This window comes from Myxine glutinosa, unplaced genomic scaffold (genome assembly GCF_964187855.1).
Source record: "Myxine glutinosa unplaced genomic scaffold, kmMyxGlut1.1 SCAFFOLD_479, whole genome shotgun sequence".
Classification (NCBI taxonomy): Eukaryota; Metazoa; Chordata; class Myxini; order Myxiniformes; family Myxinidae; genus Myxine; species Myxine glutinosa.
In genome coordinates, this window is record NW_027616576.1 from 656 (window position 1) to 26,983 (window position 26,328).

At 48.5% G+C, this 26,328-nt stretch overlaps 1 protein-coding gene and 1 long non-coding RNA gene across 3 annotated transcripts; one reads left to right on the forward strand and one right to left on the reverse strand.

Annotated features, from left to right (window-relative positions):
* The first annotated feature begins 1,873 nt into the window (after positions 1 to 1,873).
* Positions 1,874 to 3,734, forward strand: LOC144888993 (uncharacterized). The gene is made up of 2 exons (XR_013621519.1): positions 1,874 to 2,320; positions 3,219 to 3,734. It is a non-coding gene; the product is annotated as an uncharacterized LOC144888993 (long non-coding RNA).
* Positions 3,518 to 25,734, reverse strand: LOC137434393 (DNA repair and recombination protein RAD54-like). 2 transcript variants are annotated; one of them, XM_068127341.2, is made up of 6 exons: positions 25,595 to 25,734; positions 10,118 to 10,241; positions 9,436 to 9,514; positions 6,425 to 6,604; positions 6,165 to 6,328; positions 3,518 to 4,566 (listed from the first exon to the last, which is right to left on the reverse strand). In XM_068127341.2, exons 2-6 carry the CDS (start codon positions 10,234 to 10,236, stop codon positions 4,368 to 4,370), a joined length of 741 nt encoding a protein of 246 aa, XP_067983442.2. In that variant the 5' UTR covers positions 10,237 to 10,241; positions 25,595 to 25,734; the 3' UTR covers positions 3,518 to 4,367. The 2 variants fall into 2 exon arrangements, with proteins under 2 accessions (XP_067983442.2, XP_067983444.2); XM_068127343.2 differs by lacking the exon at positions 25,595 to 25,734 and having other exon boundaries at positions 10,118 to 11,037.
* Between the last annotated feature and the right edge of the window lie 594 nt (positions 25,735 to 26,328).

Genomic DNA, 26,328 nt, shown 5'->3' on the forward strand with positions numbered 1-26,328 from the left:
GCGTTTGGATGACATGTTTTTCCTGTACGTGGGTCGAGAGCATTTTATCTACTGTTTGGCACATTCATTCAAGGACTAATTTACTAGGCTAAGGATCCACCCTGCACGTTGAGCCTCGAAACCACATTTTGTCCACTCACCTCTGTCTGCAGTTGAGTTCAAATCAGTTTTCAGAAGCACGATATATAATTTCAGATGTTATGATCAATTGAGTCATTTAGTTTAAATCACTCGTGCTCGTGTCGTGTTGATGTGCTCCATCAGATCTTTGTATATACTTATACCCCACTCCCCGTTTTGCACATACCCTTTGGGACTTGCTAACCTTGCTACCTTGTCGTTTAGCGAGAGCCTCGCAATCGGGATTGACAGGTCGATCCCAGAATCTTCACTCGTCGATCTTAACATTGAAAAAAAAGTTTGGGAAGGGTCGTGGTTCAGTATGGTGGTTGTATTTGAAACTGCAGTGGCTGTGGGTCGCATACGCAAGCTGCTGGAGAGTTTTTAAAAGAGCTAAATGTGGGTGCACAGGTCAATCAGAAATTATTTGCGTTTAAACGAACTGATTATCCATTAATGATGCAGTTGCTGTACTGCTGCGGTTACCATACAGTTGTCGGTTGCTCATATATATATACTTGTGTGTGTGTGTGTGTGTATGTATATATATATATGTGTATATATATATATATATATATATATATGTGTATATATATATATATATATATATATGTGTATATATATATATATATATATATATATATATATATATATATATATATATATATATATATATATATATATATATATATACAGTCATCCCTCGCTATATCGCGGTTCACTTTTCGCGGATTCGGTACATCGCGGTTTTTTCTCGCTAGTATATGTAAAATTATATCGCTGATTTTTCGCTATATCGTGGGATTTTGCAGTATAAATGTATTTTTATATACTATTATTTTAAATATTTTTGTGGTAAAATAAGCATTTTCTAGCCTAAAAAATTAAAAAACGTAAAGAAATAAGAAAAATACAGTATTTAAAACATATTACAAGAAATAAAATACTGTACATAGTGTACAGTAGAAGGGTAGACAAAGAGTCGTGCGTATGGAAAACGCCAGTACATTCATCATCGTCATCACCTTCATAGTCATCAGTACTGCACAGCTAATTCATCATCATCTTCATCACGCAAGTTGTAGTATTGAAGAGCCGGGGCTCTTGCTTGATACGGACGAAATGACGGGCAAGACACAAACTCGTCCGAGAAGATATTTATTCTCAAAACCAACTCGGGAACACTGAAAAGCCCATTTATCGGGCTGCATTATAAAGCACAACCAGAAACCGAAAGCCAAGCCTCTCAAGCGTGGCGTGCTTCGGTGAATCGGTGGTCACGTGATCAACAGGTGTAGCTGATTATACCCGCAAAGCGCGGCACGCTTTAGCGGTCACGTGACCAGCCACTCTCGCGCCGGGAATCCCCGCCGGTGACGTCACCGGCTGGAGCAAGGAGATTCTGATGCTGGTCTTGCTTGGGGAACCCATAGGTAGCTACAGTATCTTCAATGGTGAGTACCCATTAGAATTTTATATGTTGTTAAAATTACGTATGTTTAAGAGTGTAAAAAGTGTTTAAGAGTATAGGAAGTGTTTATAAGAGTATGGGAAAGGTTAATAAGAGTGTGGGGAGTTCATAATGCTTTAAAATATATATTAAAAAAATATATATATATGGTCGCTACTTCGCGGATTTTCGTTTATCGCGGGGGGTTCTGGAACGTAACCCCCGCGATAAACGAGGGTTCACTGTATATATATATGTATATATATATATGTATGTGTGTGTGTTTTTTAAAGATTAATTTCCTAAAGCCAAAATGACGAGTGAGAAGCCGGGCCCGTCCAAGAAGGCATCTTTTCGCATTAGCCATCTGCTGGCGAAACATAAGAAACCATTCACCGATGAAGTTAATCAATGAGGCTATGACAGTTACTGCCGACAGCTTGTTTAAAGAAAGAAAAACAACGTGAAATTACGACAGCCATCAAGAGCATGCCGCTTCAAAAGTAGCCAAAAGGGTGGAATCGCTGTCCGAGGATGTGTCTCATCAAATAGACTGTGAATTTATCTTTAAAGACATCAGATTGTGAATGTTTCTCATTGCAGTTTGATGCATCGGTATACACGATGGATACGGCCCAGCTGATTGTTTTAATTTGCATGGCATTCAAGACTCAGCAACAACGGACGACTTTCTCACTCTTTTGCCACTTAGAGGACAAGAGGCGAGGATGTCTACAACGAATTTTAAAGGTGCACCGACATTGCTGGGTGCCAATGCAGGCCTTATTGCACTTTGCTGAAATGATCCTGCATTTGCCTCCTTTGTCAATTACCACCGTGTTATCCACCAACAAGCGCTAGCGAGCAAGGATATCAACGTTTTTCATGTAATGACAGTTATCAAGATCGTCAACTCAATTATTGCTAAGAGCTCTGCACCATTGCTCGTTCAAATTGTTACTCGATGAGCTCGATGCCACCTGCGGTGAGCTCATCCTTCATGAAGATGTGAAGTGGTTAACTCGAGGAAAAGTCCTCCAGAGATTTTAAAATCTGATTCCTGAAAATGTCACCTTTCCTAAATCAAATATAGGCAAAATTTAACGAGCTGAATCACGAACTGCAGGGGAGGGACAGGGACTTGTCACACATGATCAGTGCAGTGAATGCATTCAAGTTGAAACAAGGCCTGTGGTCCTCCCAGTTAAAGAACAAGGTGACAGGACACTTCCCAAATCTGGAGAAAATCCTACAAAACACCAAAGAAGTGTTCCATAAACAAAAAAATTGCATGACCACCTGACGATTGGAAAAGGAATTCAACAGACAATTTCAGGAGGTAGACAAGATGGAAGAAATCGTTTTGTCTCAAATAATTTTCTTGAAGTGGACATTGGAGAACAGCAAAATTTCAGCAGGTGTTTGACCAGAGCAGTGGACGTGACATGGAGATAATCACCATGCAAGATGACAGAGCTGAAAGCTAGGTCAAGGGAGAAAGAGTTTTGGGGAATTTCAAACAGAGAGAAGTACCCTCTTCTTACTTCCTGTGCACTCGAGGTGAAGGCCTACTCTAATTCCACATATCTCAGACGATGATTTCATCTGGGAAAAATCCATCTCACAAAGTATCGTACTTATCTCACAGATGTCCATCTGATGGATTGTATGAGACTGGCCATCTCAAACGAGGACCCAGACTTCAAAGCACTCACAGATAGTGTGCAAGCACAGGTGTCACACTAAGAACAAGGTGTGTTATGCATCAGCAAAAATACATCTTTTTAGTAAAGTAGAATTTTTTAAGGGGAGATCTTGGGTTGCATTTCGATTCTAAAAGTGATCTTATGTTTAAAAAGGTTGGAAACCACTGGGCTCGACCTAGACCCTTGCATTATGCAAACATTATTCACCTCTCCATGATTGGAGATATGTGTACACTGTGCAAAAGATCATGTCAGTTTTTAATCTCCCTTCCTCAGGGATAAAGTGCGATACATGTTCACTCACGAAATTCTAAAGAACGAAGAATCCTATTACGAAGGAAAACACATCCCGAGAAGCAGACGGATCGCCATCATTTTCCGGAACTTTCCAGAAGAGAAAACGTGAATCTATGAATTGTGTGAAAAAAAAGTAAAAATAAAAGAGATTCAAAAATAAATTTTATTCCCCCATCGTTTTGGGGGATATTATGTTACATGTTTTGGGGGATGTTAGACAATGTTACATTGAACAAATAAATGACAAACCGTTTCAGTCGTTTTACACATTAGTCGACATCATCAAGTTTACCTACCCCTGTCCTCCTCATAGCCCTTTCTCTCCAAAAGGTTAAACAATAAAGTTTGATCCTTTTGATGTGGATAGCAAAGGTCAGAATTTGCTAGATTCCTCATCGCAAGCATCTTAATTCTTCGACTTAGTCTGCCAGCATTGCTCCAAGCTGTCTGCAAGGAGAAGTGGGAAATTTAAACGGCCAACTCAAAACAGCACTTCATTTGCTTTACAGTATGGAGCAGACTTGCAAGTGCAGCGTGACGGCGAACTCTCAACCGAGCCATCGTTATGGCAACTGTGACACAGTGGATCACTTTCACCATTCCAACAATAGTGGAGGTTTGTGATACCATTCGTCAATCCTTTGCCTAGTGGCATGCTGCATTTCTGAGTTTATAAAACAAGTTTCCACCCAAAGTTCTCACTCGGTTCCTGAGGCCTGCGGGAGTGGTTCCACAGGAAGGAATGCAAGCGCTTGCTAAAAATGTAATGCCTTCAGGATAAAGTACACATGGGTTCACACGAGAGCGCGAGTCTCGTGAGAGCGTTGATGGAACACAAAGGAAATGCCGGCATCCCAAGCGGCACGGAGTGCAGTGTCTGGCAGGTGGCGCCTCTCAGCACTGTGCTGCCATTGCGATAAGGCTGACGTACAGTCTGCTTCCGTTGGAGGTGCGCGCACCTGGATGCCGTTCACACAACGACGGCAGCGAAATCTTTGGGCAAGGGGAAAGGAGGAGGGGTGTGGTGGATGTGGGGAAGGAAATGAAGAATTACATTCTTTCATATGATGTTGCACACCTTTCATATACAAAGCAGGGATATTAGAAGACACTATACATAATCATTAATTTGCTAACATAAATCAATGCAGTATATGCAGAGGAGGAACGACAGACATGCTTTTTATTGTAAGGCAGATGCAGGAGAAGTACATGGAGGAAGAGGAAGAAGTTGTTTCTTGGGTTTGTTGATCTGGAGAAAGCATTCGAAAGGGTTCCACGCAAAGTAGTGACATGGGCATTGAGGAAGTTAGGAGTGGAGGAATGGTTGATCAGAGTAGTGACGGCAATGTACGAAAGAGCGCGCACAGCTGTAAGGACGAATGACGGGAACAGTGGTGAGTTTGAGGTGAAGGTGGGAGTGCATCAGGGGTCGGTACTAAGTCCACTACTATTTGTAGCTGTGATGGAGGTGCTGGCTCGGAACATAAAGGAGGGTTTGCCGTGGGAGTTGTTGTATGCAGATAATCTGGTGTTGATTGCAGAAAGTATGGATGGACTGAAGGAGAAGATGAACAAGTGGAAGGAATGTATGGAGACAAAAGGTCTGAAGGTGAATATGGGAAAGACGAAGGTGATGGCAGGTGGTAAAGCATGTGGTGAGGTGGAAAGAACTGGGAAGTGGCCGTGTGCTTTGTGCAGGAAGGGTGTCGGAGTGAACTCCATTCAATGTACAATGTGCGCTGAGTGGGTTCATCAAAAATGTAGTGGTCTGAGAGGGTCATTAACCAGTGTGGCAACTACATTCAAGTGTAAGGTGTGCACAGAGGGAGCTGCAGATGGAGGAAATGTTGAGTTGGATCTTGGAGACGGCGTGAAGCTGGAAGGTGTGAAAACATTTTGCTACCTCGGAGACATGCTGAATGGAGATGGTGGATCAGACTCGGCAATGGATGCTAGAGTGAGATGTGCATGGAAGAAGTTTCGAGAACTGAGTGGCATGCTGATGAGGGGGGGAGTGTCGTTGAAGCTGAAGGGAAAGGTGTATGCTGCATGTGTGAGAAGTGTTATGATTTATGGGAGCGAGACATGGGTAATGAATGTAGAGCAGCAACGAAGGCTGGAAAGGGTGGAAATGTGAATGGTTCGGTGGATGTGTGGAGTATCGTTGAGAGAGAGGAAGACAAATGATGAATTGCGAAAGATGATGGGAATAGAGCCTGTGATCGATGCTGTGAAGAGAAAGAGGTTCAGATGGTTTGGTCATGCGTTGAGGAAGGATGAAAGTGACTGGTTGAGAAGAGTGATGGAAATGACTGTAGAAGGAAGTAGAGGACGGGGAAGACCGAGAAAGACTTGGCTGAAGATGGTGGAAGAAGAAATGCAGGCAAGGGGGTTGACAAGGGGAGATGCAGAAAATAGGGCAAAATGGAGAAGATTGTCATGGGGACCGCAAGGCTAACCCCTGCTCCAGCAGGGAAAATGGCCTTAAAATGCCAGTTGTGTTGTTGTTGTATATGGCATTCAACTCCAGGGTCCCAGTATCTTAAGCCAAGTGTGCAGATGGGAAAGGAGTGGAATGAGGAACGAACTTGTCGTGAGTGTCGCTCGTGGTTTCTTCATTGAGTACAAATAGGTCGCGAAGTTCACCCCGTGTAAAGTGCCGCTCAACATCCGTCTCCTTATCCACCACGCAGCTACTCAGAGCCTTCTTGTGAGTCTGACGTTGCAAAACCTTTTCCTCTATGGTCCCAGTCTGCAGTATCAGGAAGTGACCAACACAAGTCATCCAATAATGCCATTGCCATATTAAAAACACTGTTTTATTCCATTGACGTGCACGAATCCTTACCGATACGAGGCGGTACACGAAGCACGTTTTCTTCTGTCCGTCACGCCACACCCGCACCATGGCCTGCTCGTCGTTTGCTGGATTCCAGTCGGGATCAAACATGATCAGGCGGTTTGCTCCAATTAGGTTCAAACCACAACCGCCAGCTTTGCTGCTCAACATGAATATAAATTCTGGACTCTGCTTGGGCAGTGTGACAGTATAAACCCCAACAAGTCAGTCTTTACATAGAAACAAAACAGTGCCATCATCGTCTTGTTCACCTAGATCACCGAGCGATTTATGAAGCATTAGTGGTCAAAATTTGGACAGCCAAGACATACTTTCATAAAGTGGTACTCTTTCTTTTTAACGTATACGACCAATATTCATGAAATGGACTGCAGTACAACTTGATTTTATTTAATACATGATGGCGGCCCATGGAAAAGTGAGGCAACAAACTGACAGTGGTGACAAGGGGCCATAGTTTTCCAAAAAACAAGGAAATGAAGAAATGGGCAAAGAGGAGGAAAAATGATAACCTGCAAGTAATAGGGTTGAGATAGGTATGATTCATGGGGGTAGAAAAGATAATGGGTAGGGGACAGAGAGAATGGCATGAGAAGGTGGTGACCAGCCTGTTTGAAGCTCTCAAAGGAAGAGTGAGGTAAAAAACCTCAGGAAGGTGTTTCCACAAATCACAGAAAAGTAAACCAAAGGTTTGGAGGTGTGCGGTGAAAGTGCATTTTGAGAGTCTTAACACCGTATTGTACCGTAAAATACCCCTATCCTACTGACAGACAGACTACAGCTGTGTGACTCTCTGCTGATCCCTAAGATTATTTTGTGGGTCACAGGGAAGAGCAGTACACCATGAGCTACAGACCAAGCCCTTGTAGACTGATTTTCTCTTCAAGAAATTGTCCACAACATCCAAATGATGACTTGCAATCATTGCTTCTGGGTTCTCCTGAATGGACAGTCGAGTCAGTTAAACAATCACAATAATGGAGGCTCTGACTCATGGTCAACATGTAGGCCGAAGTTGATGATGCCATTTTGAGATCACATGCAGGCAAGACATTTGAGAAAGTTGAAGACACTAAGCAGAGATGTTGCAACAATGAGCCTCTACTACCACCAACGGTGCGACTGTCTCAATGTTCAGAAAACAGCATACTCCGTCTTCCATCTGCAGGATAGCAAAGCAAGGAGACAGCTGAAAGTCAAGCTCAACAACATCCCTCTCTCCTTCCCTCAGATACTTACTTACCTTTGCGTGCAACTCTATTGGGCTGTGACCCTCCGGCAGCATACAGAAAAGGTAGCAGTAAAAGTAGCTGCAAGACTCAAATTGATCCACAAACTCTGTGGCAATGACTTCTCTACCCGCCAAGCCTCAACACTCACATTAATATATGCCCCTGCAGAATACTGTCTCTGCTTCGGACAAAAGCCTTCACACAAAGAAGGTTGACGTGCAGCTCAACATATCTGAGGGCTATCAGTCAGTCAACAGCCCACTCCCTCCCAGTACTTGCTGGCATTCACCACCATCACATCAAGCGTCTAGCTACTAAAAGACATGCAGCACCCAAAGCTTCTAACATCTCAGGACACCCACGACAAAAAGTCTTTGAAGAATTCCCCCCCCCCCCCCTCCCTCTTGCCAAACAATTGAAAAGCAGGAAGACCTTTATGAGAGAGGCCAACCGCACATCACTTCAGATGATGGGTCTGGCAGGCATACGTGGCACATTAACTAGTGGTGACCTAACCAACCTGAAGGCCATCTACAATATCTCTCCATCTCCACTAAACCTCCAGGATGTGACATGTCCCTGAAGGAATGGTGCCGCTTGAACCAGCTTCGAACTGGCGTTGACCAGTTTAGCGGCAACAAGTTTACTTGGGGACCTGCGGAATCGCCTTCATGCGAGTGTGGTAACCTCCAGATTACAGACAATCTAGTGCAGGACTGCCAAACTCACAACCTGTAAAAGGGGATATGTGCCAGGAGCTACAAAGCATAATGTCACGTGCCCACGATTGGCAGAGTACAGCAGCTTTTATTTCATCTATCCCACGCTTGAGCCATATGAAAGAAGAATGAGGTTTCAAAGAATCATTGCATTTGTCAGACCAGTATAAAACAATTCCAGATCAACAGAGAGTCAGACAGCTCCTGTCTGCCTGCCAGTGGGATGGCGGTACTTTATGGCACAATGCAGTCATCTGTAAAAAGGAAGAGAGGGTTGTGCAGAGCATCAGAGAAGTCGTGCATTATTATGTGGAACCTCATGCATAAATATGCAGCTTTACCATGCAATAATTTTCTTTTATTAAAATGGACCAGTGTCATTAAAAAGGAGACATTTATGCAACATAAACCATACCCCACAGACTATATAGGCTCTCTTCACCCACCATGTCCATCAGCTCACATTTCACTGCTTCACATGGCCCAGCCTCATTAAGGCTTCTTTGTAACATTTTCGATTCTGCATATGGTTAAAAGGCAACAGGACAGCCTGCTGGCAACTCAATGATAAACATAATTGACTGCGAGCAAAACACAAGGCTGAGCACACCATCCTTCAGATGGGATGTTTGGTCAGCTGTCCTTGCCTCGTCTGTAGTGTGGCTGTTAAAAAAATCTTAGTATTTTCCTTAAACAACATGTCCTTGGACCAAATTTATTGGATGGGTGAAACTTAGGATTGATCACACTAACTCAGTGTGACCCTTCCTGATATATCATCATCATGGAAGCTGCATTAGCTTGCTGTTTTAAATTGAAGAGGAAGCGAACAATTTAACATCAATGCCTCATTCGGACCACTTAATCTGCACCCAGCTTGGCCTCCAACTTGGTGGGAAATATGAAGCTTTGGGCCCAAACTTCCAATCTGAAATCATAGGATTAAAGAGACTCAAATTCTCCTTTTTTCCTCCCAAGTTAAAATTCTTATCAGAAGTGGACATTTTCACGAATGAAGGAAGTGAATCATTTTAGTGAGGTGGCGTACCGAGGGATTGTTGAAACGCTCCACCACCTTGGCTCGCTTTTTGATGGACATGTTCCCATCGAGTCGTACGTACAGATACCTATGAGGTTCAGCAGAAAGTTAGTGCTGACTTAATCACAAGCAATAATTTCATTAATTTATACTTCCTGCTATACAATTTATTTTCCCGACCATATAGCATTTAAACCGATGTTGAGGTTGACAGCAGAATTTGTGCGATTTTAAGGCAGAATTGCCGATCCCCTTTTCAAGTCTTATGAACTGGCTGGCTAGGCCTAACATTCAACCAAGTTTGCAAGAATGTGGAATTGGTTCACGATATAGGTGATATCTCACCTACTCTTTGAAAAAGAAAACGTGCAATCTTCTATGTCCACCAACTAATGCTAGCAGACGGGACTCCCAGTTTAACGGCAATCCGAGGGAAGGGACACACATCGATGATTCGCTCTGCATGTTTTTTATCCATCCTACTCTTCCAATATATCTTCTTTGATTATTGATTTTCACACCATTTGTGAGCGTAACACTGCGGAAGCAAAAAACACGAGCTCATTGACGTCTAAATAACTTGAGCTCTTCCTTGGCAATTTTCATTACAGCATTTACTCAATTCTAACAAGCTTAGAAACTGGAACACAATTAAAAGGTGTTCAAAATAGATCTCTGAATGTGTACTCACTTCCGAGCAGTACATAATCTTTCAAACAGGTCCAGAGTTTGTGTGTAGTTTGAGACCAAGATAACCTTGTCACTGGTTGAGGAGCGAGTAACTGCCAGGATGTAATCCAAGACTGACATTTTTGCTGAGGAGGAAGCATCATGAAAACAGCAAAGAATGAATAAACAAACAAATAACACAATATAATCATCCTACTATTAGTTTTCCATTGGTCATTGGTTTGACGCCAATGCTAATTTTTTTATTACGGACCCTAGGCATCAAAAAGCTACCTATAATCGAACAAACAGTTTCAAATTAAGCACCTCACCGCCAATAGGGCAATTGTATTGCATCAGATGTGGCAATAAATGCGAATTTTTGCTCCCAGCTTGCTGGCCCAATGACAGAAGACGCCATTTGCATTTTTTCCGCCTCCATTCCTACCCCATTCAGAATCCCGTGTGGGCACAGGCAACTAGCTAATACAATATAATAAATACTAGCGGGGTCATCCGTGGGAATCCCACGGGCATGGATGTGTGTGACATTTCGACATATTGAGTTAGATGCTGCACCTGCACATTCAGTTATATAAAATGGTTACTGGCAATTGATCACATCCACAAATGATGTAATCCACACAATTTATGTACTTTACATAACGTTAATAGGAATACATGTCCGTGTAGATGGGAAATACAGTTTGTTTGAAATAAATCACAAATATCAGAAGAAAGTTTTTAAAATTTAGAACTATTCTCACTCAGAGTTAAACATCACCGTAATATTATGCGGTTGCTTCAACGTTTTCGGTGAATTATATGTCATTCCCATCTACACGGGCATGTATTCCTATTAACGTTATGTAAAGTACATAAATTGTGTGGATTACATCATTTGTGGATGTGATCAATTGGCAGTAACCATTTTATATAACTGAATGTGCAGGCGCAGCATCTAACTCAATATGTCGAAATGTCACACACATCCATGCCCGTGGGATTCCCACCCATGGGAATCCCACGGGCATGGATGTGTGTGACGAATTTTAAATATATGTCGACTGTTATTTTAGGCGGTGTATTTTCGTTTATCATCATAGCGCGATTTTAAAAAATATATCTCTGCATTTTCCTCTCCAATACCTCCTCACACTTTACACACACACCGGCCCATGTTTACATATACACACACACACACACACACACATGTACACCCACACACATATACACACACACGTACATCGACACACATACACACGTACAGACACATATACACATATGCACATATGCAAATATGTATACACATATGTATCCACATATACACATATATGCACATTATACACATATATACATCTACACAGACACACACATACACATACACATACACATACACAAAAACAGACACACACACACACACGCGTACAGACACATATACACACATACACACACACAGACATATATATATATATACACATACAACAACAACATGCATTTTAAGGCCATTTTCCCTGCTAGAGCGGGGGTTAGCCTACATACACATACACACACATATATATATATACACACACACACACACACACGTACACATGTCCCACATGTTTATATCCCACATGTATATACATGTTTAAAGTGTACGTGCCCTTCCCCCCTCCCCCGCCCGGCAACGCTGGGTACTTCTGCTGGTAACGAATAAAATAAAAACGAAGAAATATCTCTCGGTAATTTCATGAAACTCGGTGGAATTGGATGAAATTCGCTCGGTGAATTCACTCGGTGTATTCGGTTCGGCTCGGTTCACTCGGTTTAAAGAAAAAGCGATAATGTCGACATGTTGCTGTCTGTGTCATGTTGGGCGGTGTATGATACTTGTTGGCTGTTGGGCGGTGTTATGGTGTATTTTTTAAAAATATATCTCTGCATTTTCCCGCGTTGCTGACACCGAGTCGTTCTTCATCAACTGTGTCATTCATTTTGGAAATGGAAGTTTCCACGCAACGCATGAATTGTCACAAGTCAAGAGGAAGTGTCTCGTCATCATCAAATGACAAATATATTACATTGTGAAAATTAAAGATTTCAAATAAACCTATTTAAAGTGTATGCGTAAATAACTAATCTATCTATAATTCCAGTAATCTCTGTGTGTATGTGTGTGTATGTATGCGACAACGATTTCTCGACAACTACCGGTCCGATATACTTGAAACTTGCCAGGTATATTGCTGGGGACCCGAGGATGTGCCTTTTCAAGGTTTGAAATTAATCGGACAAGTACTTACCGAGCTATGGCGATTTAGCCGTTCGCCGTTCGCTTTGGCGTTGCGAATGGACCAAACCATTGCATGTAAATAGAGGGGGGGGTTCTGTGGTCGTTGCGAATGGACCAAACCATTCATGTAAATAGAGGGGGGGGGGTTCTGTGGTCGTTACTGCCACGTGGTTTCAAAGTTTTTTTTTGTTGTTGTTGTTTGCACGCATGTTTTTTTGCACCCACGTACGGGCACGCCCTAGGATGTTTACACACACACACCCCTACACAAATTTTTTTTTTTTTTTTTTTTTTGGCAAGGAACGGGCACCCACGTACGGGCACGTCCTAGCTTATATATAGTACGGGCATGCCCTAGTAAATAAAGAAACGAAGAAATATCTCTCGGTAATTTCCTGAACCATATTTTACTTCCGGCTAATAATGTTGAATGAAATAAAAACGAAGAAAGATATGTCGTTTTGTGACGACTGTCATCAAAAGTAAACAGTGAATTCATTCGGTTCGGCTCGGTTCACTCGGTTTAAAGAAAAAGCGATAATGTCGACATGTTGCCGTCTGTCATGTTGGGCGGTGTATGATACATGTTGGGCGGTGTATGATACATGTTGGGCGGTGTATGATACATATTGGGCGGTTGTTGGCGGTTGGGCGGTGGGCGGTGATATGGTGTATTTTAAAAAATATATCTCTGCATTTTCCCGCGTTGCTGACACCGAGTCCAAAACCATCGATAAAAATGAAATCATATGGTGAGTTAGATTGGAGATAAAGGCGTGAGAGAGACTCAATGGCCTTGAAGTTACAGGCGTTTGAGAATTCATTTCGTTCTATAAACGGCAACTTTCATCGGATTTTCTTCCCGTTTTTTTTCAACCGAGTCTAAAACTATGTTAGCGACTGTGAAAAATGAAACGATATATCGAATTTGATTTGAAATAAAACTGGGAGAGAGAGCAAGACACCACGGGCCTACAAAACAGACCTCAAAGCTATGCGAGTTAATAAAATGGTGGATATTTGTTTATATGAAGCGAAGCCACTCCCAGAATGGGTGGAGCTATGGGTGGAGCTACTCTGCAAACCGAGTAAGCCACACCCCAGACAGACGCCCAACAGACAGACAGACAGAATCATCTATGGCTATTATAATGTAGGTTGTAACGTTTATAGGGGGAAGGCAATGAAATACCTTAGTCCAGGTAGAAGTGTACAGATTACCATGATCTGAGTGTCGTGTAAGAACACCTTGATGAAAATAAGTCACCTCGGTGTGTTCAGATTAAGTGTGACGTGTGGCCATACGGACGATGGCTCTTGTGCTAGGTAACTTAGGGAATAAGAATAAATCCCCCTGTCCGCCCTACCTCTTGTGATCTGACCTTTGTGGTTATAATAAATTGACCTGCGATAAGTCGAGGGCTGTCAGGAAACGAACTCGGGCATATTACAACACCGACAAGCCCGGCAGATACCCATCACATTTGCCGATCGGCAAGGGATCCCCGCCCCCGAATGTTCTCGATGGGCGTCCAGAAGGGCCGCGAGGACCCGCCCCAAAGGGAATGATTGGTCATGGCCATGGACTGAAGTGGTGGGGCACGGGGATTGGTTTGAGTGTGACGTCAGCGAAAAGAGGGGAGGGTGCGTTTTCGTGCGTTCTCTCTCTCTCTCTCTCTCTCTCTCTCTCTCTCTCTCTCTCTCTCTCTCTTGGTCCTGACTTTGGTCGTGCGCGATCACGTTTTGCCTGTGTGGGCGCCTGTGAGGAGATCGGTGAAAGCTTTTGGGAGCTTTGCAAGTGGAAAGGAGGAGGTTTTGGCGGCTGTGTTGTTCTTCGGAGGCGAAGGAGGTCGCGAGCGAGCTGAAGGAGGTCGTCCTATCTGCTTGCCTCATGCCAGTGGATACTAAGGGCGCCGTGCCACCGCCATCTTGTGCGCTTCCCATGCAGTAGCTTCAAGCTTCAACGACCACCAAGCTCCCAAAGTGCTCGTCGAGACCAGAGCTGAGTGCCGGCAGAAATATTATTTATTTTTATTTTGGTTGACTCAGCCTGTCATCCTTCCGAGGTCGGCTAATTGAGTACCAGTTCACTGGTAATTCCCTGTTTGTCGTAAAAGGCGACAAAAAGGGTTGGCGGCAGGAAGGGCATCCGGCCGTAAAACATTGCTTCAAAAAGGGGACCGAAAAACAACAACAACCACGGTCCCCGAAAAAGGCCAACCCCCGCTTTGCGGGGAAAAATGGCCTCTAAAGGTGTTTTTTTTATTTATTATTCCCCTTGTTTGTATATGAGTCCGTATGAAGGGTCCCTCAATTAGGAATTTAGTTTTACCGTGCATTTACTGTTCCCTGGCATTATTTTTATTAAACCCTTTTATTGTTGGGCTAGCGGCTAGGGTGCCAGCTTAGGATCCTAGGATCCTGGGTTCGAATCCCGGTCGATCGCTGAATTAACGCCAGGGGGGTTGACTCAGCCTGTCATCCTTCCGAGGTCGGCTAATTGAGTACCAGTTCACTGGTAATTCCCTGTTTGTCGTAAAAGGCGACAAAAAGGGTTGGCGGCAGGAAGGGCATCGGGCCGTAAAACATTGCTTCAAAAAGGGGACCAAAAAACAACAACAACCACGGTGCCCGAAAAAGGCCAACCCCCGCTTTGCGGGGAAAAATGGCCTCTAAAGGTGGTTTTTTTTTTGGTTTTTTTTGCATTTAAATTAAAAGATATATGGAAATGCTGTTGAATGCAGGGAATGAATGGGATGGCAACATCGAGAGTAACTCAGTTTTAGGACCGGCAGAGAAGATAACTGAGAAGGAAGTTGAGGAAGCGATAAAACCAATGAAGAGTAGAAAAGCGGGAGGGCCGACGGGAGTTGTGGGAGATATGTTGAAGGCAGCAGGAAGTTGGGGCGTGAAGAGAATGACAGATCTGTAATCTGGTGGTGAAAGAAGGCCGCATTCCAGTGGAGTGGGAACTGAGTACCCTCGTCCCTCAATACAAGGAGCAAGGTGACCCTCTGGACTATGGCTCGTATCGAGCGATAAAGTTATTGGAACATGGAATGAAGGTATTGGAAAGGGTGTTGGAGAGGAGGATAAGGAAGAAAGTGAAGATCGACGAAATGCAGATTGGATTTATGCCAGGAAGAGGAACGACAGACGTGCTTTTATTGAGGCAGTTGCAGGAGAAGTACATGGAGAAGAGGAAGAAGTTGTTTCTTGGGTTTGTTCATCTGGAGAAAGCATTCGATAGGGTTCCACGCAAAGTATTGACATGGGCATTGAGGAAGTTAGGAGTGGAGGAATGGTTGATCAGAGTAGTGATGGCAATGCACAAAAGAGCGCGCACAGCTGTAAGGACGAACGACGGGAACAGTGGTGAGTTTGAGGTGAAGGTGGGAGTGTATCAGGGGTTGGTACCAAGTCCACTACTATTTGTAGCTGTGATGGAGGTGCTGGCCCAGAACGTAAAGGGGGGTTTACCGTGGGAGTTGCTGCATGCAGATGATCTGGTGTTGATTGCGGAAAGTATGGATGGACTGAAGGAAAAGATGAACAAGTGGAAGGAATGTATAGAGACAAAAGGTCTGAAGGTGAATATCTGAAAGACGAAAGTGATGGCAATTGGTAAAGCATGTGGTGAGGTGGAAAGAACTGGGAAGTGGCCATGTGCTGTGTGCAGGAAGGGTGTCGGAGTGAACTCCATTCAATATACAATGTGCTCTGAGTAGGGTTCATCAAAAATGTAGTGGTCTGAGAGGGTCATTTACCAGTGTGGCCGCTACATTCAAATGTAAGGTGTGCACAGAGGGAGCTGCAGATGTAGGAAATGTTGAGTTGGATCTTGGAGACGGCGTGAAGCTGGAAGGTGTGAAAACATTTTGCTGCCTCGGAGACATGCTGAATGGAGAAGGTGGATCAGACTCGGCAATGGTTGCTGGAGTGAGATGTGCATGGAAGAAGTTTTGGGAACTGAGTGGCATGCTGATGAGGAGGTTGAAGCTGAAGGGAAAGGTGTATGCTGCATGTGTGAGAAGTGTTATGATTTATGGGAGCGAGACATGGGTAATGAACGTAGAGCAGCAACGAAGGCTGGAAAGGGTGGAAATGCGAATGGTTCGGTGGATATGTGGAGTATCATTGAAAGAGAGGAAGACAAATGATGAATTGCGAAAGATGATGGGAATAGAGCCTGTGATTGATGCTGTGAAGAGGAACACGTTGAGATGTTTGGTCATGTGTTGAGGAAGGATGAAAGTGATTCGTTGAGAAGAGTGATGGAAATAAATGTCGAAGGAAGTGGAGGACGGGGAAGACCGAGAAAGACTTGCCTGAAGATGGTGGAAGAAGAAATACGGGCAATGTGGTTAACAAGGAGAGATGCAGAAAATAGGGCAAAATGGAGACGATTGTCATGGGGCCCGCAAGGCTAACCCCTGCTCTCGCGGGGAAAATGGCCTTAAAACGAGCATTCATTCATTCATTTTCATTCTTGACATGAATATAAGAAATTCAAGCAATGTGAAAAACAAGTGTGAGGTACCTTTGTTGCATTCTCTTCCGAAAGAGACGCATATTGGAAGGCCTATAAGGTTTGGTACTTGGTTGATGAGCCCTTTTCACCAATGGGTAGGGACACAGGTTACTGTTGAATTTTTTCTTGTCTCATGCACATACCATGTTCTCTGGTCGGCTTTTCCAGGGTGTCACCTCTCTACTACAATCAATTTTTTGCAGAAAAAATGTCTTGCACGAACAAAACGGCAGCCACGAAAAGCACATCCAACACCATGGAGAATTCTCCTCCACAACAACGTCTTGTGAACCGGAAGACTCCTCCACAGCAACGTCTTGTGCACCGGAAGACTCCTCCACAGCAACGTCTTGTGAACCGGAAGACTCCTCCACAACAACGTCTTGTGAACCGGAAGACTCCTCCACAACAACGTCTTGTGAACCGGAAGACTCCTCCACAACAACGTCTTGTGAACCGGAAGCCTCCACCACAACGTCTTGTGAACCGGAAGACTCCTCCACAACAACGTCTTGTGAACCTGAAGACTCCTCCACAACAACGTCTTGTGAACCGGAACTCATCCACATCAACGTCTTGTGAACCGGAAGACTCCTCAACAACAACATCTTGTGAACCCGAATACTCCTCCACAACAACGTCTTGTGAACCGGAAGACTCCTCCACAACAACGGGTGTGAACCGGAAGACTCCTCCACAACAACGTCTTGTGAACCGTAAGACTCCTCCACAAGGACGTCTTGTGAACCAGAAGACTCCTCCACAACAACGTCTTGTGAACCGGAATACTCCTCCACAACAACGTCTTGTGAACCCGCAGACTCATCCACAACAACGTCTTGTGAACCGGAAGACTCCTCCACAACAACGTCTTGTGAACCGGAAGGCTCCTCCACAACAACGTCTTGGGAACCGGAAGACTCCTCCACAACAACGTCTTGTGAACCGGAAGACTCCTCCACAACAACGCCTTGTGAACCGGAAGACTCCTCCACAACAACGCCTTGTGAACCGGAAGACTCCTCCACAACAACGTCTTGTGAACCGGAAGACTCCTCCACAACAACGTCTTGTGAACCGGAAGACTCCTCCACAACAACGTCCTGTGCACCGGAAGACTCCTCCACAGCAACGTCTTGTGAACCGTAAGACTCCTCCACAACAACGTCTTGTGAACCGGAAGACTTCTCCACAACAACTTTTTGTGAACCGGAAGACTCATCCACAACAACGTCTTGTGAACTGGAAGACTCCTCCACAACAACGTCTTGTGAACCGGAAGACTCCTCAACAACAACGTCTTGTGAACCGTAAGACTCCTCCACAAGGACGTCTTGTGAACCAGAAGACTCCTCCACAACAACGTCTTGTGAACTGTAAGACTGCTCCACAACAACGTCTTGTGAACCGAAAAACTCCACATCAACGTCTTGTGAACCGGAAGACTCCTCCACAACAACGTCTTGTGAACCGGAAGACTACTCCACAACAACGTCTTGTGAACCGAAAAACTCCACATCAACGTCTTGTGAACCGGAAGACTCCTCCACAACAACGTCTTGTGAACCGGAATACTCCTCCACAACAACGTCTTGTGAACCGGAAGACTCCTCCACAACAACGTCTTGTGAACCCGCAGACTCCTCCACAACAACGTCTTGTGAACCGGAAGACTCCTCCACAACAACGTCTTGGGAACCGGAAGACTCCTCCACAACAACGTCTTGTGAACCGGAAGACTCCTCCACAACAACGTCTTGTGAACCGGAAGACTCCTCCACAACAACGCCTTGTGAACCGGAAGACTCCTCCACAACAACGCCTTGTGAACCGGAAGACTCCTTCACAACAACGTCTTGTGAACCGGAAGACTCCTCCACAACGTCTTGTGCACCGGAAGACTCCTCCACAGCAACGTCTTGTGAACCGGAAGACTCCTCCACAACAACGTCTTGTGAACCGGAAGACTCCTCCACAACAACGTCTTGTGAACCGGAAGACTCCTCCACAACAACGTCTTGTGAACCGGAAGACTCCTCCACAACAACGTCTTGTGAACCGGAAGACTCCTCCACAACAACGTCTTGTGAACCGGAAGACTCCTCCACAACAACGTCTTGTGAACGGGAAGACTCCTCCACAACAACGTCTTGTGAACTGGAAGACTCCTCCACAACAACGTCTTGTGAACCGGAAGACTCCTCCACAACAACGTCTTGTGAACCGGAAGACTCCTCCACAACAACGTCTTGTGAACCGGAAGACTCCTCCACAATAACGTCTTGTGAACCGGAAGACTCCTCCACAACAACGTCTTGTGAACCGGAAGACTCCTCCACAACAACGTCTTGTGAACCGTAAGACTCCTCCACAACTACGTCTTGTGAACCATAAGTCTCATCCACAACAACGTCATGCAAACCAGACGACTCCTCCACAACAACGCCTTGTGAACCGGAAGACTCCTCCACAACAACGCCTTGTGAACCGGAAGACTCCTCCACAACAACGTCTTGTGAACCGGAAGACTCCTCCACAACAACGTCTTGTGAACCGGAAGACTCCTCCACAATAACGTCTTGTGAACCGGAAGACTCCTCCACAACAACGTCTTGTGAACCGGAAGACTCCTCCACAACAACGTCTTGTGAACCGTAAGACTCCTCCACAACTACGTCTTGTGAACCATAAGTCTCATCCACAACAACGTCATGCAAACCAGACGACTCCTCCACAACAACGCCTTGTGAACCGGAAGACTCCTCCACAACAACGCCTTGTGAACCGGAAGACTCCTCCACAACAACGTCTTGTGAACCGGAAGACTCCTCCACAACAACGTCTTGTGAACCGGAAGACTCCTCCACAACAACGTCTTGTGAACCGGAAGACTCCTCCACAACAACGTCTTGTGCACCGGAAGACTCCTCCACAGCAACGTCTTGTGCACCGGAAGACTCATCCACAACAACGTCTTGTGAACCGGAAGACTCCTCCACAACAACGTCTTGTGAACCGGAAGACTCCTCCACAACAACATCTTGTGAACCGGAAGACTCCTCCACAACAACGTCTTGCGAACGGGAAGACTCCTCCACAACAACGTCTTGCGAACGGGAAGACTCCTCCACAACAACGTCTTGTGAACCAGAAGACTCCTCCACAACAACGTCTTGTGAACCGGAAGATTCCTCCACAACAACGTCTTGTGAACCGGAAGACTCCTCCACAACAACGTATTGTGAACCGGAAGACTCCTCCACAACAACGTCTTGTGAACCGGAAGACTCCTCCACCGCAACGTCTTGTGAACCGGAAGACTCCTCCACCGCAACGTCTTGTGAACCGGAAGACTCCTCCACAACAATGTCTTGTGAACCGGAAGACTCCTCCACAACAACGTCTTGTGAACCGGAAGACTCCTCCACAACAACGTCTTGTGAACCGGAAGACTCCTCCACAACAACGTCTTGTGAACCGGAAGACTCCTCCACCACAACGTCTTGTGAACCGGAAGACTCCTCCACCGCAACGTCTTGTGAACCGGAAGACTCCTCCACAACAACGTCTTGTGAACCGGAAGACTCCTCCACAACAACGTCTTGTGAACCGGAAGACTCCTCCACAACAACGTCTTGTGAACCGGAAGACTCCTCCACAACAACGTCTTGTGAACCGGAAGACTCCTCCACAACAACGTCTTGTGGACCGGAAAACTCCTCCACAACAACGTCTCCACAAACAGTATCTTTCGAATTTCAATAAAAGCCACATTGTGGCAGACACGAAAGCACTGACGTGGTGACATCACCCCGCACACCAAGTGGGGATGGGCCACGCCAGGGAGAGAGGCGTGGCCTCACGATATACACGGGGCGCGCAGCCCTGAGCAGCTTAGTGTTACAGTGAGCTCCTGAAATAAAGACGCTTATAAGTTACCGCTTGTCCGCTTCCTCCTTGCTCGCAAGCAGCGCGCGTAACGCCGCGCTTTACTGGTGACCCTCGACGTTGGATCTGCCAGAGCGATCCTTCCACACACGACGCCATTGCCATGGCCAACTTCATCAAACTTCCCGAATTTTGGGAGGCCCAGGCCGAAGTCTGGTTCGTCCAAGCCAAAGCCCAATTTCAACTTCGGCGCCTCACCGGCGACGACACGCGCTACTGCCACGTCGTCGCCTCCCTCGGGCCTGGCACGGCCGCTCGAGTTGTGTCCGTCCTTCGCCACCCACCGGACGGCCACAAGTACGAGGCACTCAAGCGGCTACTCCTAGCCACGTTCGGCCTCACGGATGACGCACGGGCCGACCGCCTCCTGGATCTCCCCGAGCTCGGCGACACGCGCCCGTCGGTCCGAATGGACCATATGCTGTCACTGTTGGGCGACGAAGCCCCCGGTTCTCTATTCCGGGCGCTTTTCCGTCGCCAACTTCCAGTGCAGGTTCGCCTCGCGTTGGCCGGGACCGCGCTAACGGAACCCCGAGCATTGGCAGCCGAGGCGGACAGGTACTTTGCGGCCGTCACGGACCTCGAGGCTGATGCAGCTGATGATGCTGATCCACAGCATCAGCTTACACAGCATACGCAGCATGCTGATATGCACCTCGTGACCGCCGCCACGCCCCGCCCACCGCCGCGGCGAAAACCGCCACCGCGGGGAAACCCGCCAACTCCACCGGCCTGGTGGAGCCAGCCACGCTCCTCCAGCTCCACCACCTGGTGCTGGTTCCACGCCAAGTTCGGCCACGAGGCTCGGCAGTGTCATCCGCCATGCTCCTTCAACAGGTCGGGAAACGCCCGGGCCGGCGCTCAATAGTGGCGATGAGCGCCGGCCGTTCGAGCAGCCTGCTGTTCATAACGGACACCTTATCCGGGCGCCGTTACCTGTGCGACACGGGAGCGCAGGTGAGTGTCGTTCCCGCCGGTACGTTAGACAAGCACGCCGCGGGCGGGGGCCCCGCGCTGCTTGCCGCGAACGGGACGCCCATCCGTACATACGGAAAACGCTGCCTCTCTCTGCGGTTCGGAGGGCAGGTTTTCCGATGGACGTTCGTCACCGCCGACGTGCCCATGGCACTGCTTGGCGCGGACTTCCTGTGCGCTAATGGGCTCCTGGTCGACGTAAAGCGCAGACGTCTTGTCCAGGCCGAGACGTTCAGCTCGCTCGCTTGTGCGCTGCCCAGCTCATCGAGCAGCTCAACGAGCGGCTTGCCAAGCGGCTTGCCGAACGGTTCGGTTCCGGCCACGTTGGTCTGTACGCTTCCGGCAGCGGACGCATTCACCCGCCTCCTCGCCGGCTTCCCGGCCCTTACGCGGCCCACCTTCTCGGCGGGAGCCGTCAAGCACGGGGTGGCCCATCACATCCCCACCGTCGAGCCACCGGTCTACGCCCGGGCACGCCGCCTCGAGCCGACGAAGCTGGCGGTGCCAAAAGCGGGGTTCGCTACCCTGGAGCGACTCCGCATCGTTCGGCGCTCAGAGAGCACTTGGGCGTCGCCGCTGCACATCGTGCCGAAGCCCGGCGGGGGATGGCAACCATGCGGGGACTATCGCCATCTCAATAACGCCACGACTCCCGACCGCTACCCCGTCCCCCACATTCAGGACTTTTCTGCCCCTTTGGCGGGCATGTCCTTCTTCTCGAAGGTGGACCTCATACGCGGCTACCATCAGGTCCCCGTCAGGCCGGAGGAAGTCCCGAAGATGGCGGTCATCACGCCATTCGGACTCTTCGAGTTCCTGCGGATGCCCTTCGGTCTGAAGAATGCGGCTCAGGCGTTCCAGCGACTGATGGACAGCGTCCTGCGCGACTTGGATTTTGTCTACGTCTACCAGGACGATATCCTTGTCGCCAGCGCGTCCCACAAAGAGCACCTACACCACCTCCGCACGCTCTTCGAACGCCTGGGCCAGCATGGCCTGATTGTGAACCCCGCAAAGTGCCGGTTCGGCGCCGCCACAATCGATTTTCTGGGGCACCGTGTCACAAGGCACGGAGCCGTCCCCCTGCCGGCCAAGGTGGAGGCGGTGAAGGGGTTTCCGCGCCCCCGCACGATCAGAGGGCTGCAGGAGTTCCTGGGCATGGTGAACTTTTACCATCGGTTCCTGCCCCGTATCGCCCAGCGCCTGCGCCCCCTGCACGAAGCTCTCCGAGGTAAGCCGGGCAAAGGCGACGTTACCTGGACCGAGCAGATGGACACGGCGTTCACGAGCGCGAAGCTCGCCTTGGCTAACGCCACCATGCTCGCGCACCCGGCGCCCGATGCACCGATCGCCCTCACCACCGACGCCTCGGACTACGCGGTGGGCGTGGTGCACGAGCAATGGGTGCGTGGAGCTTGGCAACCGCTGGCGTTCTTTAGCCGGCAGCTTCGCCCGCCCAAACGCCGTTACAGTACCTTCGACCGCGAGTTGCTCGGGCTTCACTTGGCGGTCAGGCACTTCCGCCATCTGCTCGAGGGCCGTGCGTTCACGGCCTTCGTCGACCACAAGCCGCTGATCTTCGCGATGTGCAAGGTCACCGAGCCGTGGTCGGCCCGGCAGCAGCGTCACCTCTCGGCCGTGTCCGAGTACACGACGGACATCCGGCACGTCGCGGGGAAGGACAACCCGGTGGCGGATTGCCTTTCCCGGGCCGTCGCCCACGCAGTCCACCTCGGCATCGACTATGCCCGGATGGCAGCGGACCAGGCCGCTGACCCTGACGTCCAGGCCTTGCGGACCGCCGTCACGGGCCTCCGCGTCACCGAGGTGCCGTTTGATGGCGTGGGCGCGGCCCTCTTGTGCGACGTCTCCCTCGGGCGTCCTCGCCCCATCGTGCCCACGGGCTGGCAGCGCCAGGTGTTTGACGCCATCCACGGCCTGTCCCACCTGGGTGCGAGGGCCTCCCAAAGGTTGATCGCCGACAAGTTCGTCTGGCATGGCCTCCGGAAGGCCGTCCGCGGCTGGGCCAGGACGTGCCTCGCGTGCCAGCGCGCCAAGGTGCACCGGCACACCCAGGCCACGTTGGCCCCGTCCACGGTGCCGGAACGCCAGTTTGACCACGTCCACGTGGACCTGGTGGGACCTCTGCCCCCCTCGCGGGGTTTCACCCACGTCCTCACCATGGTGGACCGCACCACCCGGTGGCCGGAGGCCGTGCCCTTGGTGTCGACGATGGCGGCCGATGTCGCGCAGGCTTTCATCGCCACCTGGGTCGCCCGGTTCGGCGCCCCCTCAGACATCTCGTCCGACCGCGGCCCCCAGTTCACCTCGGAGCTCTGGGGGGCGGTCGCGCAGGGGCTCGGGGTCCGGCTGCACCGAACCACGGCCTACCACCCCCAGGCTAACGGCCTGTGTGAGCGATTTCACCGCTCATTGAAGGCCGCGCTCCGGGCCACCCTCCGCGATGGCGGCTGGGTCGACAGGCTCCCCTGGGTCCTGCTGGGCCACCGGACGGCGCCCAAGGAGGACCTGCGCGCATCCGCGGCGGAGTTGGTCTTCGGGCAACCGCTGCGGGTGCCGGGCGAGTTCCTCCCCGACTCCACGGCACCATGGTCCGCGGCACAGCAGCGCTCTGCTCTGCAAGAGACCGCCCAGAGGTTCGCCCCGGTGCCAATGGCATGCCATGGGCACCCACCGACGCACATCGCCCCGGAGCTTCGCACGGCGGAGTACGTCTTCGTCCGCTACGATGCCCACCGGACACCACTGCGGCCCCCGTACGACGGGCCTTTCTGCGTGCTGGAGACCGGGGCGAAGCACTTCACCCTGGACATCGGCGGTACTCCTGACCGCGTTTCTGTAGACCGCCTCAAGCCGGCCCACCTCGACGTGGACCATCCACCGCCAGTGGCCCGACCCCCGCGTCGGGGCCGCCCCCCTGCGGGCGGACCCCCGGCATCGCCCAGCCCCGCCGCCACGCCGCCCCCCGGTCCTGCAGCCGGAGGCATCCCAGATGGCATCCCTGCATCCCAGACGCCGCCAGTCGCCAGGGGGCGCTTCGGCCGGGTCATCCGTTTGCCCCGCAAACTGACCCTTCAGGTGCGCGGGGATTCGGGGGGGGCGCGTGTGGCGGACACGAAAGCACTGACGTGGTGACATCACCCCGCACACCAAGTGGGGATGGGCCACGCCAGGGAGAGAGGCGTGGCCTCACGATATACACGGGGTGCGCAGCCCTGAGCAGCTTAGTGTTACAGTGAGCTCCTGAAATAAAGACGCTTATAAGTTACCGCTTGTCCGCTTCCTCCTTGCTCGCAAGCAGCGCGCGTAACGCCGCGCTTTAACATCACTGTTCATATCGGTAAATATTATTCCATCGTGTTTCAAATCGTGATCGATACACGATGATCGTGATCGATAATCATGTTCACAATCGCTATGTCGTACGTACTCCCGATACGTGTACCAAAGTCCCGACAACTGTAACTGCACCAAATCAACAGTTAAAAGGATTTTGAGCTGACAGCTGTTGCGCTTGCGGCCTTGGCAAGATCGATGGAGACAGGAGACCAAAGCTGAAATTGGAAAAACCAAATGGCCTATTTTACTCCTCGAGATCCCAGGATTACCCACAAAATGTCGTTTCGATGGGTTGAGCCGTTTTTGCGGTACCTTCGAACAGACGGACAGACATTTGGTAAATTAAAGAAAGATTCTTGATGTGAAAAGAAAAAATTCACTTTATGTTGTGAAAAACCCTTGTGTCGTACCTTTGTTACGTTTGTTACCTTTGTTACGTTTTCTTCCGAAACAGACGCGTCTCGGAAAGCCGAAAAGATTCGTAGCAATAAAACTCCATGAAAAACCGAGAGCCACAAAAATTGCGTCCGACGCCGACAGAGATTAAGCGAATTGCGAACGTTTTATCTGATTGTGGCGTAACATTGTTACCATGCGTCACATTGTCCTCAACGCAGCCACGTTTGTATTTCAACAACAAGGAGTTTAAGCGCCATTCGAATCATAGTTTCTCATTCTTCATGATTGTTATTTTTTAATTGTCAAAGAAATAAATCGTTTATTTTTTGTGGAGAACATTTGCCGTGCTGGGTGTGCTGAGTTACCAAGTTTCTGGTGGAGCGCTCGCCAAGTAGCTTAAACACTCAGTGCAAAAATGTTGATTTGGAACAACTGGCTTGGGAAGCGCCAGCGAGCTGCTCGGTACCTGAGCATACCCCGGGTCAACCCGGCATAAATGTGCCTAACGACTCTGCTGCTGATCACACTGTCATGGATTAGAACAGTGTTTAACTTTTGTGACTTTTAATCTGTAGCCTCTCAACAGCAGTAGACAGTTGAAAGCTGGGACGCGCACTCCATGGTCTGTGCCCCCACCGCACCCACTGAACTTGGTAACTGAACACACCAGGGATTGATTTAGGGGCAGGTTGGGGGTGGTCGAAGGGACATAAACCGAATTATATTTTAATCATAATAATATTAA

Coding starts and splice junctions, on each gene's coding strand:
- LOC137434393 (XM_068127341.2), bottom strand. CDS start 10,236: ATGTCAGTCTTGGATTACATCCTGGCAGTTACTCGCTCCTCAACCAGT. Junction 9,515..10,117: donor AGATTATGTACTGCTCGGAA/GTGAGTACACAT, acceptor TGAACCTCATAG/GTATCTGTACGTACGACTCG. Junction 6,605..9,435: donor AGCGTTTCAACAATCCCTCG/GTACGCCACCTC, acceptor CTGCCCAAGCAG/AGTCCAGAATTTATATTCAT.